This window comes from Cydia strobilella, chromosome 21, assembly GCF_947568885.1.
Source record: "Cydia strobilella chromosome 21, ilCydStro3.1, whole genome shotgun sequence".
Lineage (NCBI taxonomy): Eukaryota > Metazoa > Arthropoda > Insecta > Lepidoptera > Tortricidae > Cydia > Cydia strobilella.
In genome coordinates, this window is record NC_086061.1 from 4,543,474 (window position 1) to 4,560,447 (window position 16,974).

Below are 16,974 nucleotides of genomic sequence, written 5' to 3' on the forward strand. Positions count from 1 at the left end.
TAAAGGGTGCAGTAAAGGGTTAAGTAGGTAAGTTTAGGTTTAAGATAAAGTTAAGTTGCATATCAACAGCTAACACAAACGCAAAGGAGCCTCATCTGCCAACAAACCACTGTGTGGTTTGGCAGAAGAAAATAGGTATTTAGTTGTAAGTAAGATCTTTGAATAAACGTTTTTTTTTTTTATAAGATTAACAATGACGCCCTCACTATAGGCGAAGCGTTCAAAGGGTTAATCAGACCTTGGGCTTGGTCTTGTACCCTGTGAATCGAATAAACTGTATGTGCAGTACACTTTGTATCGTAGTTACAGTGTATTGGATTCACAGGGTACGTCGGTAGTCACTAGTATTTGCAAAAATTTTAGAATAGTGCTTTCAACTTCTGGAGTAATTTTCAGGAATTCAAAAATGTTTATAAGATTTTTTTTAGGTTTGTATGTCGTCGTTGGCGTTAAACAGTATAGAATTTTGAAAATTGGATGTCATAAGTTTTCTTGCCCATAAGGTATTATTTATTTGTGGTGGTGGTGGTTGTCTTGTTGGCTTTTTGTAAAAAAAACAACACACCTGTACCTACTGTACTCCCTAAGTCATTAACTTAGCCTATGGACCCTTGCACTCGACGGGTATAATACATACGCGTTGTTGAACGTTAAAAAACCTGTACACTCCCTTTTTGAAGTCTCTTATGAAAATCTCAGCCGGGAGTACAGTCAACGGCATAAATATATATACATTCCCAAAGTTTTAAAAATATGTGTACGCTCTTACACCTTAGACAATAAAGTCGTGTTCACATATTTTTGAGCCATTTTTCTAGATCGATATTTTTGCCTTCGACTGCATTCCAGTTTTCGTAAAAATCGCATAATATTGTGTTAACCCATACATAGCCAGAACTAGTATTTGGGTTGTACTTCTTGGTACTTCTCGTGGTTACTTACCTCTCCTACTCATTTAACTCTGTAAGCTGTAAACCTCGCAAAACCCTATGGCTTCGCCATTTTGAAAAAAATTGCAACACTGCATCGATAATTTTTTATTTATCGCAACTGCTCTCCAAATTTCACAAGAATCGGTAAATAAATGCGACCTGTAGGGAAGAACAGCCGGACAGACATACGAAAACATTTTTGCCCGAGCTGAAACATACCCCTTCGTTTCGTTCCGTTAATAAGTAGAAGCGGGTTTTGGCCACTGGGTCGAACACTACCCATCAATGGGGGGAGGTATATACAAATACAAATACAAAAATCTATTTCGTTACCAGGCATAGTTAAAATATATAGAATAGAATAGAATATTTTTTATTCGTAAACACACAGACAATAGACATACATTTAAAGAACATAGTGAAAATAAAGTGTCACGAAATGGTCCCATCTCAGCATGCTGCTTGCGACTTCCAGCGCCGATCTTCCGATGAGACCATCAGGTGAGAATCACGGAAGGTAACAGACAAAAAGAAAGCAACATAAAAGAAGGAGGCATAAAATATGGCGAAAAATAAAATTACACATCGTTTACATATCGATACTAATAACTTATGACTAATTATTACCTATCATTATGTTGTCAATGTGACAATATGTTCGTCTTTAATTTGGCATGTAGTAAACCCGGGGTCCATCTCATAAGTAAGGTACTTACAACTTACAATAAATAAATAAATATTATGGGACAATTTTACACAAATCGACTTAGCCTCACAGTAAGCTCAATGAGGCTGGTGCTTTGGGCACTAGACGACGACATATGCAATAGACTATACTATAAGTTAGTATAAATATAGAAAACATCCATAAACTCATCTCAGGAACACAAATGAATTGAACTTACAATACCTATATTTTTAAATCCATACTAACTAAGATGATGAACGCGTATCGCCTCACTACAGTTGCGGACACATCTCGCGTGAGATACGTTATCAGCGTCCGCCCGCCCACGGCCACTATGCCCGCTATGTACATGTACTAACTAAGAGCAACACACTTCACTAATGTAGACCTTATATAGTTAAAATAAGGCTTGTGTTCCGTCAGACTGTTTTGACCACCGTACAGTGTTGTATTGTACGAGAGATTCGCGCGTTTATAACGTTTGTTAATAGGTCATTGGATTTTTTATTAGTTCCCAAAGAAGGGAGTCTAAAACTAAGGCAAGGGAGCCTAAAATATGCTCTGCTCTAAGATAATAATACAAAAGCATGTACAGTATAGGTCAATCAAATTAGACCCAAAAAAAAGCGTTTTGAGGAATTAATTCCCAGCAAGCTGGGAATCGTTTTAATACCTTCATTTGGTCCTGAATGCGTGTAAACCGAGTTTTGCGCAATCCCAGGAAGTGTGCATAAATTTTGGGAGTCTTGGGGGATACATTTTTCCTTGGATTGCCAAACCTGCACTAGATGTAAAAGGAATCCATCATCAATTACAATGACACTATTAGCAAGGTTTGGTGGATCAGACACTTGTGAAAAGGCGTTTTTAGGCTTCCGTACTCCGCTGTCTGACTGTCCGTGTGTCACCAGGCTGTATCTCATGAACCGTGATAGCTAGACAGTGGAATTTTCACAGATGATGTATTTCTGTTGCCGATATAACAATAAATACTAAAAACAGAATAAAATAAATATTTAAGTGGGGCTCCCATACAACAAACGTGATTTTTTGCCGTTTTTTGCGTAATGGTACGGAACCCTTAGTGCGCGAGCCCGACTCGCATTTGGCCGGTTTTTCTTGTTTGCAATTAAATGAGAAATTTTCTCGGTTTCTATCTTATGATTATGATTACGGTTGTATCACTGTACCGAATTTAAAGTTTTTAGATGTGCATTCGACGCAGAATTTAACCATCTTTAATATTGAACAGAATGACATTTTCCATCGGACGTACCGTTTTCGAACTACAGCCTACAAGCAAAAATGTAATAAAAGAGCAAAAATTTATGCATACCTCCTGGGATTACACAAACTCGGATTACATGTATTTAGGGCCAAATGAAGGTATTAAAACAATTTCCAGCTTGCTGGAAATTAATTCTTTGAATTCGATTTCGATTGGACTAACACTGGTACTGGTGGTTGTGCTTACACTGGTTCCCTAGCGGCCATGACTTGTTGAGCAAAGCGACACAACCATCCATTTTTGGAAGCGTCGTGCGCATGGAGATATTAATAACTGATAATCGTATGCAGGCGTGGAGTAAGTTATGAGCGACTTGCCAAGTCACCCTTACAAGGGAACGCATGCTTCCGCGAGTAAGGCTGTGGTTAGAGCCGAGCGGAGAGCGCAGAGAACTCTTCATTACAATATATACATGAGTATATGTAGTTATTGTAGGTTAGGAAGATAATAGAATAGACTATCAATAATTTAGACACAACAAAATAATGCAGACACAAATAAAACCCAGACCCCTAGTCCCCGGCAGCCCCGCTATTCCTGGCTCCGGTAGCGGCCAGGGTAATGGCGGGGCAGGGGGTGCTACAGTGAATCACCGGCAGAGGCCCGGCTACCATAACCGACGACCCTTGGCCCTGGCAACATACAACTGCCGTACGCTGCGGACCGACGAAAAGTTATTAGAACTGGAGGAAGAATTAAGCAGGTTACGTTGGGGAATCATAGGGTTATCGGAAGTCCGTAGAGAGGGGGAGGACATGATAACTCTGAATTCCGGCAACTTGCTCTATTTCCGGGAGGGCGAACAACGGTCCCAGGGAGGTGTCGGGTTTATCGTCCACAAGTCCCTCGTAAACAACGTGGTGAAGATCGAGAGTGTGTCGAACAGGGTAGCGTGCCTTGTACTCAGAATGACCCAACGTTATTCGTTGAAGGTCATACAAGTCTACGCACCGACCTCGACACACTCCGACGATGAGGTGGAGGCTATGTATGAGGATATCTCCAGAGCCATGCATAGCTCCAAAACTCACTTCACAGTTGTTATGGGGGACTTCAACGCTAAGCTGGGCAAACGAGACGGTGAAGAGCTGAGAGTGGGGCAATTTGGAGTGGGGCGTAGGAATCACCGGGGCCACCTACTGGCTGGTTTCATGGAGAAGGAAGGACTCTATATGATGAACTCCTTCTTCAGGAAACGTGAGCACAGGAAGTGGACCTGGGTGAGCCCTGACGGTGCAACAAGGAATGAGATCGACTTTATCATGTCGACGAAGAAGCAAATATTCAGTGATGTTTCTGTGATCAATTCGGTCAAAACCGGGAGCGATCACCGTATGGTAAGAGGCACACTGAATATTCAATTTAGGCTTGAGAGATCTCGACTGATAAAGTCTACGCTCCGCCCGGCACCGGCCCAGCTCCAAAACCCCGAGAGCTTTCAGCTCGAACTTCAAAACCGGTTCGAATGCCTAGCTAGCGACCTGGACGATTACAACGACGGGTTTGTGGAAGCTGTTCATACGGTCGGGTCCAAGTTCTTCAAGACTCGTCGTACAAGAACCAAGAAACTCTCGGACTCCACTCTCAAGCTCATGGAGGTGAGGCGTGAGATGATTCTGCAGTCGTCAGGTGACGTTTGTCGTTATAGGCAGCTCAACAGACGGATCTCGAAGTCTCTGAAGCGAGATATACGCCGATTCAATACTAACAGTATTGAAGAGGCTATCAAGCGCAACAGAGGCTCGAAGGTGTTTGCCAGAGATCTGTCTATTGGCCAAAGCCAACTGACAAAACTGAAGACCGACGACGGCAGGATCATCTCATCCAAACCTGAGCTCTTGGGAGAAGTCGAGAAGTTCTATGGACAGTTATACACAACAACCCGAGCACCCGTCGTGGATCTAGCTAGAGACCCTAGAGCTAGACTAACTCGACACTATACCGAAGATATCCCGGACGTCAGCCTGTACGAGATTAGTATGGCTCTCAAACAACTTAAGAATGGCAAAGCCCCAGGTGATGACGGAATTACGGCCGAACTCCTGAAGGCGGGTGGTAAACCAGTCCTTAAGGCCCTTCAGACGCTGTTTAGTTCCGTCATGCGCGAAGGAAAAACGCCGCAAGCGTGGAACAGAAGTGTGGTGGTGCTCTTCTTCAAAAAAGGTGATAACACCTTGCTGAAGAATTATAGACCCATCTCACTTCTGAGCCATGTCTACAAGCTGTTTTCGAGAGTCATCACGAACCGTCTCGCACGCAGGTTTGACGACTTCCAGCCTCCCGAACAAGCAGGTTTCCGTAAAGGCTATAGTACCGTAGACCACATACATGCGTTGCGGCAGGTTATACAGAAGACTGAGGAATATAACCTCCCCCTTTGCCTTGCATTTGTGGACTACGAGAAAGCCTTCGATTCGATCGAGACTTGGGCTGTGCTGCAGTCTCTCCAAAGGTGCCAAATCGACTACCGGTATATCGAAGTGCTGAAGTGTCTGTACGAAAACGCCACCATGTCCGTCCGACTACAGGGCCAGAGCTCGAAGCCTATTCCATTGCAGCGGGGAGTCAGACAAGGAGATGTAATCTCCCCAAAGCTGTTCACCGCTGCATTGGAGGATGCCTTTAAGGTTCTGGACTGGAAAGGACGAGGCATCAATGTAAATGGCGAGTACATCACTCACCTTCGGTTTGCCGATGATATCGTAGTCATGGCTGAGACCATGGAGGACCTCAGTGCGATGCTCGCTGATCTCAGCAGAGTATCTGAACGAGTTGGTCTGAAAATGAACATGGACAAGACGAAGATCATGTCTAACGTCCATGTTGTGCCAACTCCCGTATTAATCGGAGGCTCTGCGCTCGAAGTTGTTGACGATTATGTATACCTAGGACAAACAGTCCAGTTAGGTAGGTCCAACTTCGAGAAAGAGGTCACTCGTCGAATCCGACTCGGTTGGGCAGCGTTCGGGAAGCTCCACAGTATCTTTTCGTCCAAATTGCCGCAGTGTCTTAAGTCAAAAGTCTTTGACCAGTGTGTGTTGCCAGTGATGACATACGGATCTGAGACGTGGGCGCTAACGATGGGCCTCATAAGAAGGCTCAAGGTCACGCAAAGGGCAATGGAGAGAGCTATGCTCGGGGTTTCTCTGCGTGATAGAGTCAGAAATGATGATATCCGCAGTAGAACTAGGGTCACCGATATAGCTCGCAGAATTGCAAACCTTAAGTGGCAGTGGGCGGGGCACATTGCTCGCAGAACTGATGGCCGGTGGGGCCGGAAGGTTCTGGAGTGGCGTCCGCGTACCGGAAGACGAACTGCCGGTAGGCCTCCAACGAGATGGAGCGACGACCTGGTGAAAGTCGCGGGAATTCGGTGGTTGCGAGCGGCACAGGATCGGTCGGAGTGGCGAGCCTTGGGGGAGGCCTATGTCCAGCAGTGGACGTCTATCGGCTGACATGATGATGATGATGATGATGATCAATAATTTATTCACAGAAGAGAAAATTATACAAAACTTAAAAACTTAGGAAGGAGAAAGTGCCAGGAAATTGAATTGGTACATTTGTATTAGTACTTCGATAGAAAATGAGCAATTTATCACAATAAACTGGAAATTTAAAAAATATATGGGAATAATAAAAAACACGACCTGGAAGTTTAATTTTTTTTTTTTAACTTGCAAATAGCAAAAAATAATGGTACCATTCGATTCTTTACATTTTCTATTACAGATGGTCAGAGTCATGCAGGCCGTTGTTTAAAAAGTATGGAATCTTGACAGTTCCGAGCTTATACATCTTAGAAATGTGTAAATTCGTTAAATGCAAGTTGGAATTATTTGGTCAGAAATGTAACATTGGAAAGCGCACAGTCACACATAAAGCTTTGATTGTCCCAAAAAGTAGATTAGAAGTGAATAAGAAAAATTGCTACCACATGGCTGTCCGCATTTACAATGCACTTCCTATGTCATGGACAGAGTTACCAAGCAACAAATTTTTCTCTAAGTTAAAAACCTTTCTCATGAAATAAAACTATGAAAACGGATTATATCGCGTATATTGGTATCGGTGTCACCCGTTGACCACGAACGCTGTAAAGAGTTCGAAACGTCGGGATGTATTATAAATTCAATATACGCGATATAATCCGTTTTCATAGTTTTATTTCATGAGTAACTATCGCGGTAACCGAAGACAATATTAAAAACCTTTCTATTAACTGAATGTTTTTACAATCTCGATGATTTTTTTCTCAGAACAGAACAAAATCGATCGCTTGACATGTAAATTATAATGTATATTGACTTAAATTGTAATGTAAACTATACTAATATTGAATTGACTCTGTCTTTGGAATGTAATTTATCTGGCTATTATATATATATTACTATTGTATTTTAGGAATAAGTCTATTGTATACCCTAAACCGGTTGATTGTGACACTTACTATTATAAGATACTCTTGTAACATCTGTATACTGACATGCACAATCTGACAATAAATGATTACTTACTTACTTACTTACTTACTATAAAAAAAATGTATAGCAACAATATACATACATAAACGCAATTTCCTTGTTTTCCATACATTGAAACGGCTTCTAAGCAATAGCAACATGGTGACTTTTACCATCATTTGTGACTTTTGTATTGCTTTGAGGCAATGGGTCCCATACAGACATTTGATTCTCAAAACAAACCTGACCGACTGATACCATTCATAAAAAATAGTCAAATACCCTATTGCGGCGATAAAACAATCTTAAATGGCTCAGCGCGTGCGCTGCTAATAAACTCCTGTCTAGTTATCGTCACGCACTGATAATATTTCGCTGCCCGGCACGCTGTAAGCTTTATTCATTGCTTCAGCCTTAACAACACGATTGCGTTAGAAACCGCCTCAAACGTCAAAACATCCATCGTGTGTCGTGACGCGGGTAATCAGCGAATCGATGCGGGATTAAGCTATTGCGACCGCGACAACTTTGCGTGTTCAAAGCTCGGAGGCTCGGAACCGGTTTTTTTTTCTTCATACAAAATATACCGGTATTATTACGTTCCATTTCGGTCTTTGGTTTTTTATTTCATTTTTAATGAGACAATCTAATAATACGATACATTAGGATAATCAATTATTATGCGACGAGATAGGCACCCTACCTAAATACGTGATTCAGTCCTACGTTAAGACCATAAAATAATTAAAAATATTGGGCTATTTCGGGGTTTTGAAAAAAACCGGTTCCGAGCCTTGTGCGTGTTATTGAATTACTTGAATAGGGCAATTACTGGAAGGAAATTCAATTAGTATTTATATGAAGTACTAGGTACTACTTTGTGTATATAGTGGTGCTATCGTAATACTGCATTCGTAATCTACACCGATAAGACAATCTTAACTGGATCAGCGCGTGCGCTAACTTCTGTCTAGTTATCGTCACGCGCTGATATTTGGCTGACCAGCACGCTGTAAGCTTTTTTCATGGCTCCAGCCTTAACAGCACGATTGCGTTAGGAACCGTCTCAAACGTCAAAACATTCATCGTGTGTCGTGACGCGGGCAATCAGCGAATCGATTACGGGATTAAGTTATTGCGTCCACGACAACTTTGCGTGTTATTGAATGACTTGAATAGTGCCATTTTATTACTGGGAGGAAATTGAATTGGTATTTATACTAAGTACTGTTACGTTAATAGTTATTTGTTTTACAAGGCCATAGTTGTTGTTTAACCCCTCATGCTAATATTGAAACAATTAGCTCCATGCATGAATTTATTTTTATTTTTGGATTCATAATTTATATCGTTGGAACACCGGAAATGATAAAAATACTTTTGTAAACCTTAAAATTATTTTATTAAAAAATATTTAAAATGTTGAAAATTTTTGAGCGGTTGAAACGCTCATAATTTTTGGCGCGAATTCGACAGAGCTTGATGACGTCACACGTTGGGCGGTCCAACTGACGTTTGCTACTAATGACACTAATCTGTCGAACGCGTGACGTCACGTGGCGTTTCGAGCGTTTCGCTCACTAGCTTTTCGCGGGCAAATTTTTGTACTTTTTATTTATAATTTTAAGTAATTAAATGGTAATTTAAAAACGGAAATGCATTTGTAACATGATATAACGGTAACAAACATCCGAATAAAACATATTTCGTTCAAATATAAACTTCATGCATGAGGCTAATTGAAATCCGAGTAGGTATATAAGCGAAAGATTTCCAAATTTCAAAGTCTAGTTACTAGGTCGAACGGGGTCAGTGGCGTAGCGTGAACCAATCTAGCAGTGGGCAAAACCACATCTGCGAGGCCCTTTTCAATGTGTATTCTCAAGGTAGTAAAAAGGTTGGCTTTGCGAGGCCCCACTAAGTGCGAGGCCGTGGGCGAGGGCCCCTTGGCCTAGCTACGCCACTGCGGGGGATTGTAGGTACGTTCCAAAACATTGTTCATTAGTGAAGAAAAAAGTTTTGATTGTTAATTACGTTGGTGAACGATCAATTAACATTAATATGTAGGGTTGGTCCTGCTCACGTCTCATGATCATGAATCACCCTGTATTTAAGCAAACAGAATAATAAACTGCACCCAAATCACGGACGTTCAAAATGCCAACTGTCAAAATTTTCTCAAACGAATTCGCATTTTATTACAAGTACGAAAAGGTTTACTTTCCCTCGAAACGATTAGCATGATAAATCCAAGTTCATCGCATCGATAGGTAACTTTCTCGATGTCTTATACTAATTTGTTGCTTACATAAAAGCGAACCTTTAGGTTTAGATATTAAGGTTGGCATTTCTAACGCGCTTTAACAAGATATGACGTTGCTGAATATATCAGAAGTAGGCATGTCAAAAGTTAGTCCGCGCCGGGTAATGTTATGAATTTGTGATCTGATGTTGGCTATAACTGGATGGTATCTCTGGCTTAAGTTATGTGCGTTTTGTATGCAAAAGCTGCAGGATGTTAGCTGCCAAGTTGCCAACATGGAAGCGTAGCTAGAGGACACTGATTTGTGACGTCCCACGGGTAAAGGTACCTTAACGGCCTGGCCACGACATTGCGCGACTGGCTTCGGCTAAGGCGACAACCATAGGTTCCGACCTATGGTTGTCGCCTTAGCCGAAGCCAGTCGCGCAATGTGGCCAGGCTGTATGGCGGTTGTCGCTTACGCTATTATGATCGCCGCTCCAATATTATTGCGGTGCTATGCGACGTAAGCGCCAGCCGCCATAAGGTATCTTTTCCCGTGGGACGTCACATTTTATCATTAGATAATTCAAGGAGAAATTGTTCTTTTGCGTTTAATCTATGTATGCTTGTTTAATAAAAATCGTGTACCTGTCAGGAGGAAAACAGTGTCTAACCGAAACTGGACTTTTGCTGAAACTGGCTGAAACCCAAGGTTCGGTTTTGCTCTAGTTTAGGCCGAAACCGAACCTTTCGCTGGAATTGGATTTTTAATTCTTATGCCGAAACTGAAACCGAAAGTTCGGTCGCACACTACCAAAAATACAATCTTTTGCTCTCGGCGCGGCCGAATGGGTTGGCAGTTTTTTTGGCCGAAACCGAACCTTCGGCTGAAACATTATTTTCATGCCGATACCAACCGAAACCGTAACTTGGTTCGATCACTACAGGCTACTCGTACCTACCGCCGTGTAAGCAGCTATCGCCTATGTTCCCGCATTGTAAGTTTAGATAACGCTCGGAATATCCAATTCACCATCTATTAACGGCCAATGGCGGCGGCCAATATCGGCACCCGTTTTTATCGCCCCGCCACAATGCTCACACATATATGCATTTGACTATGCATATGCACAATTTATTGTTTCAATTGTTTGTTTTGAGACTCGAGTTTAAATCAGAGGAACCCGTTACAGTTACGGTAGTAGTTTTGGAACACCATTCAAAAGGACTAAAGTCCTAAAATAAAAACGTCGGTACAAATTATCTAAGGCAGCGAGCCATTCTCAGTGTGCTCCACGGAGCCTCTGTGGGGGCTCCGCGAGAAAAAACGAAAAATAAACAACTATTCTACATTGTATATGTCTGGTCTGGTCCACAGTTGAATAGTGACGAACGATTTTTTTATTTAGGGCTCCGTCAAATATTTCACTTTCCAAAAGGGTTCCGTCACCAATAAAGTTCGAGAACCGCTGATCTAAGGTGACGTCCTTTGTTTTTCAGTTTGTATTTTAAAATACCTTATACTTATATTTCTTAGAATATGCCTCGAAATTTCCTTACTACATTATAAATGCGAAAGTTACTCTGTCTATCAGTCTCTCTATTACCTCTTCACGCTTAAAACCGCTGAAGCGATTTAGATGAAATTTGGCATGGAGTTGGAGATAGTTTGAGGCCCGAGGAAGGACATAGGATAGTTTTCATCAATCATCATCATCCCACGCAAACGAACTCGCTGGCAGCTAGTATATACCTAAATAACGCAATGTTTTGATTCAAAACCTCACGTCAGCCCTAGATCAAGCTCAATTGTCAAGACATCCGACGTAAGAATATTATTCCTACTAACAGCAACACAACTAACTATAGATAGACCTTATGTGCTTGCAATAGGATTCACGAATGGTCAATGTTGGCACTCTTGACTCGAGGGCTCTCGGAAGTGAGTATAAATATTTGGACAAGCACCATTGAGGCCCACGCCTTGGTTGTATAAAATAACAGTACGATTGCATACGAGAAGATCGGTGATAGATACTTTAGTTTCATTCGCATCGGAATAAGCAAAATTAATTGACAGGCAGTGAAATCCTATATCGATTAAGTCAATTATCTATGCTTTTCCCACATACTAGTGATTAGAGCAATCCATCACTTAAGAGAAAGAGGCGGGAGTCCTATTTATGACATTATTGTTTTGAAGATGGCCTACGCCGCTGACTCCCGGCAATTTTGAAACAAACTAAAAATTGGTAGCGGTTAGCGGCTCTAAGCTGTCTCTTCAACCGTTTCCCATAAGGCATGAGACTAAAGAGGGCCACTGACTATCAGTCCGCCGGACGATATGGGCCTGTCAGTTAGAACATAAATTTGACAGGTCCGAACAACTAACAGGCCGATATCGTCCGGCGGACTGATAGTCAGTGGGCCCCTTTAGGGTCGGTTGCACCAAACTGTTTGTCATCGTTAAAGAGTTCGCAAAATTTTATTGTATGGAAAGTTTCATAGTAAACCGCCGCGGCGCGCCTGGTGATGTTAAACAGTCTGTCAAGTGCGGATGGTGCAACTGGCACTAAGACTCTTGAGCGGAAGTTAGTTATTCATAAACTGGTTTATGAGTTTTAAGTTGTTAACTCTTTAATTACTAAATGAAACTTTCGCTATAAACGAACTTGACCATTTCTAATGCTCAGTACCCTCCTAAGGCCTGGCCCAGCCATACGATTGAAAAATCCAAAATTTGCCACTGAAATTGGAACCTATAATGCAGGGAATATAGTTGATTTTGTATTTTTGAAAATTTTACGAAACAAAATAAAAGCAACTCTATTCTAATTGAATATGGTTTAAATTTCATCGAACTGAATAAGTACTATAGGTAGGACCTTGGGCCTTAGGAGGCTACAAACGTCTGTCATGCATAAACACACGTTTGATGAAACATGCACTTTATGCGACTGCGTCAAGGTATATTTTGTAATAACACACTAAATGAACGTTGAGAGTAAATAGTTATCTGAGAGTAAAGACCAAGTTTTGAGCTAAGTTCTGGCTTCAAGTTTCTCCGGTTCCGTTTAGTAACCGGTATTTTATGGGAGTTGTATGGTTAAAGTTCTTGCTCATTATGCACTTAATTTGTAAATATATTTGTAGAAGAGTTCACAAAATGTTCACCTGGCTCAATCCAAGGGCCAATACAGATGGACTGCAAATTGTAACTGCAACGTCGTCGTGCAGTTCCCATACAAGTTGCAGTCGGGTTGCAGTCCGCCTGTACCGGCCCTTAGATTGAATTCCTGTCAAAATTCGTTTTTCCTACTTCTTACTAGTATCCGAAAGCGTGTTGTGTAGATAAGATAAGATAAGATAAGATAATATTTATTGTATAACTGTGTACGATGTTGGTAATAATACATTTAGGATTCAACAGTTTGTCCATCACGGACGTACAATATACTTAAGACTAACCTATAACTAAATAACAAAATTAATACATGCATGCACTATTGTCATAAGCGTCAAATTCTTTCATGCTGTAGAACACTCTACTAATAAGCCATTTTTTTAGAATGGTTTTAAATTGTTTGCATTCGACTGACTTTATTTCAACAGGCAACTTGTTAAAAACTTTTATTGCTGCAATGTAGGCACTTTTATCCATAAGCTTATTGTTCACCTTTGGGATACGATAATTATATTTATATTGCACGCGCAAGTTATCATTAAATGAGGACAGTTTTGTGAAATACTCTCCATTGCGCTTTACAAAGAGGCAAAGCTCGAGTATATAGATTCCAGTTAGAGTCAAAATCTGCTTTTCCTTGAAAACATTTCTAACTGAGTGACGGTGGTGCAAGTGAAACATGTTTCGTAAGCATCTTTTTTGTAACCTGAATGTAGTAAGAACATCAACAGAGTCACCCCAATAAATTATGCCATAAGTGAGTTGTGAATGTACATTTCCATAGTATGCGCTCTTAACTACATTTTCTGAACATGTTTCAGAGAGTATAGATAAGGCATAAGCTGCTTTTGCAATTTTACAGTTTAAATCAGCAATGTGAGACTTCCAATTGAGATGAGAATCTATTGTAATTCCTAGGAATTTAGCACTGTCCACTTGTTCTATTGGCACCGCTTCTTGTGTTACGGTGATAGACATAGGTGAAGTTCTATAATTTCTAATTTGAACGAGTTTTGTTTTGTTTAAGTTAACATTAAGGTTTAGTGTTTTCAGCCATTCAATTACAGTGCCTAGTGTGTTGTTTATATTGTGTTCAAGTTGCTCATCAGTTAGTGATCCTGAAAATAAAAGTGTAGCGTCATCAGCAAATAGAACGCATAATTCATTGACAATTTTGGGTAATTCGTTAATATAAATTAGAAAAATAAGCGGACCTAATACACTTCCTTGCGGAACTCCTACATTGACAGTTTCAAAGTCTGATTGCTCCTGCTCTATGGTTTTTGTTAAACTATTAAACGAATGTTTTGTTAAACTATTATACTATAACTGTCGCCTGCTTCCTATTACATAAATAAGTTTTGAAAAGTTTCAGAGCATTTCCTCGTATTCCTAAATTTTCTAATTGACGTAAAACAGTATTATGAACCACGCAATCAAAGGCTTTAGACAGGTCTAACAGAAGAGCAAAACATGGTCTCTTATTGTTAATCTGATCCCATATGTGCATAAAAATCTTAAATATTGCCAATGATGTAGATTTTCCCTTCTGAAATCCGAACTGGTTTGAATTAAGTATTTTGTTTGCTTGTATGAAGCTAAATAATCTACTGTAAATAACTTTCTCGAAGATTTTCGAAAAAGTTGGAAGCAGAGCAATCGGTCTGTAATTATTAATTTGATCCCTCTCACCTTTTTTATGTAAAGGTTTAATTAAGGCTTTTTTTAAATCTTCAGGAAATATTCCCGTCTCAAGAGTTAGGTTTAAAATGTGTATCAAAGGATCAGCGATAAAATCAATACTAGCTTTAATTACTTGTAAAATTCGTTGTAAATTTCGGTTTCGGCAGATTTCGTCATAAAAATGGGATGTCTGCGGTTTTGCCCAATAAAGCTGCCGAACCTTTCGGCCGCGCTGAAACTGTAGTAGTTTCCAAAACTGAAACTTCGGTTTCGGAAAAAACCGGTTTCGGTCGGACACTACTTATAACGCACTCGAAGAATCAAACGCCTGTAAATATTTACGAGCAATATCGTTCGTATCAGTATCATTATGTAACGAAATTTCGTAACTGATGATTTAAAAAGCTTTTCGGGGATATTCCCGTTTATGTTAGATTTATAATAAACGGTAGGTAATGGTAAATATGGTATCATGATATCTATCAAGATATAACAAGATAAAATCCTAATAAATTAAATAGCCTGAAGCTAAACTATACAAGGCAATCTAAACCCATCTCGTGCAGGTGTCATAAAAAATGTAGCAAATAGGGTCAGTAATCCTTCGAAACTAAACCCACTGCAAAACATAACGTATGCAAAGACACCGCATAAAGTGCATGAGAGCCAGTTATTACGCATATAAACACCATTGAATATTTACTAGTGAGCTAGTGACGCGTCTTACATTGTCGTCGGGCCGTTGAACTCGGGATAGGGTTGACAGATAATATGGTGTTACTTAATTATTATCTATTTCTTTTATATCAAACTATCTCTTTCAAATAATTTATGATGTTTCCGGGAAGAACTAAGCATTACGTAAGTATGTATAAGATTTGATGTATTAATTATTAATCATTTCTCTCTTCTCGGAGCTGTGATATAGGTTAAAACTAATGGTGGTTGTTCATAAGTGCATTGTAACATGGATAAATTGAAGAATAAAGACATTCATTTACGAAATCCGTAATTTTAGATATAGCACAAAATAGTTTTCACTTACAACTTGCATGTGAAGTTTTCAGACATAAGAAAGGTGCCACGTTTTCGGTTGTCAATGAGGAAAACTTCTAATTTACTCTTCATGTTACTATTTAGCGTTCTATTAATTACCACTCATACCTAGACAGGTTTTGAATTTAGGTTTTTTTTCAAACTTCTACTGCTGAAATCATAGTTTAGAGCAAAATTGTAAAATGAAACTTCGGAGTTCATGTAACACCAGTAATATTTACAATAATAAAATTAACAGGCACGATCCTAACGGTTAATAACCCTAACGCATAGTATCCCACATGTTAGTTGTCTAATAAAACTTGTTGAACGTAATTTTTTGGCACGATGCTGCATTTTTTATAGACAGTCGACTTGATTTATTTATTTATGTCAGTATAAACATTATTGTTTAACTATTTATATAGAATTTTTGCCTGCTTGCATTGCAATTTAGATACAGGTAGTATTGTCAAAGATCTGTCTAAGAAAAAAACGTGCCTAGGAAAATCAGGAAAAAAACTAGTTCTGGCCTTTTTCTCTAGATGGAGGGAGCTGTAGTAATAGTAACTAATGTTGTTTAAAAAATGACTCAAATAGACGCAATAATCCCATAGTGGCAATTACCCCGGTTTACCTTAACTACAGTTTTGCATTAGGGCCGTTCCATCGGTTTGCCGCTGTCTCTGTCACATTTCGCAAGAAAGAACGGGAAAGATCATGCGCGCCAAGTGTCAATTTTGATCGAATTTTGTCGATTTTTAATTTTTTATTTATTTTAAAAACGTTACCTTACAATATCGAAACTCGAAAGCTATGAAATTACTATTTAAGTTAAGATTGTTTTTTCTTCTTTTTTTGTTTATAGTATCACATAATAAATAACCGAGTAAAGTTGGATTAAAAGTCCAAGTTAGAGGTTACTTTGGGAATTAATTGTATCGAGCGAACTGTCATAATTTGTGTATCGGAAGCTACGATATTAAAGATAATATAGTCAAAAACTACATATATTTTTTCCACGTCTACGAATATCAACGCCTCTTAGAAAAACATGATCATAAAAGGAGATTTTTCGCCTTCTGGCTCAGGGAACCGCCTTAAGACCCTCTTATGCGGTTCTCATCACACGGGCGGTGCATCTGGATTTCGCACTGGTGTGATTACCGCCGTACTCGACTTGATCGATGAAGTAGTTATGTGTACTTTATTTACATATTTCCATACTCTTGTACGGTGCTGAGACTTGGACATCGTATGCCAAACAGGAACGGAGGTCGAACAGCTACCATATGCGCTGCCTTCGACGTATTTTAAATATCTCGTGGAAGGATCGAGTCACAAACGAGAAGGTACTTAGCATCGCACGTTTACCCAGTATCACAGCAGTCTTAAAACAGAGACGTTTACGGTGGTTGGGGCACGTGCACAGGATGGAGCCCTCTCGTTTGCCACG

The 16,974-nt window shown here is 40.0% G+C and overlaps 1 protein-coding gene across 1 annotated transcript; it reads left to right on the plus strand.

Annotated features, from left to right (window-relative positions):
• Positions 1-3,393: 3,393 nt before the first annotated feature.
• Positions 3,394-6,721, plus strand: LOC134751209 (uncharacterized). Its single transcript, XM_063686591.1, has 2 exons — positions 3,394-4,931; positions 6,691-6,721. The coding sequence occupies exons 1-2, from the start codon at positions 3,394-3,396 to the stop codon at positions 6,719-6,721; spliced, it is 1,569 nt and encodes a 522-aa protein (XP_063542661.1).
• Positions 6,722-16,974: the final 10,253 nt, after the last annotated feature.

Coding starts and splice junctions, on each gene's coding strand:
- LOC134751209 (XM_063686591.1), top strand. CDS start 3,394: ATGCAGACACAAATAAAACCCAGACCCCTAGTCCCCGGCAGCCCCGCT. Junction 4,932..6,690: donor GGCAAAGCCCCAGGTGATGA/CGGAATTACGGC, acceptor GAATCTTGACAG/TTCCGAGCTTATACATCTTA.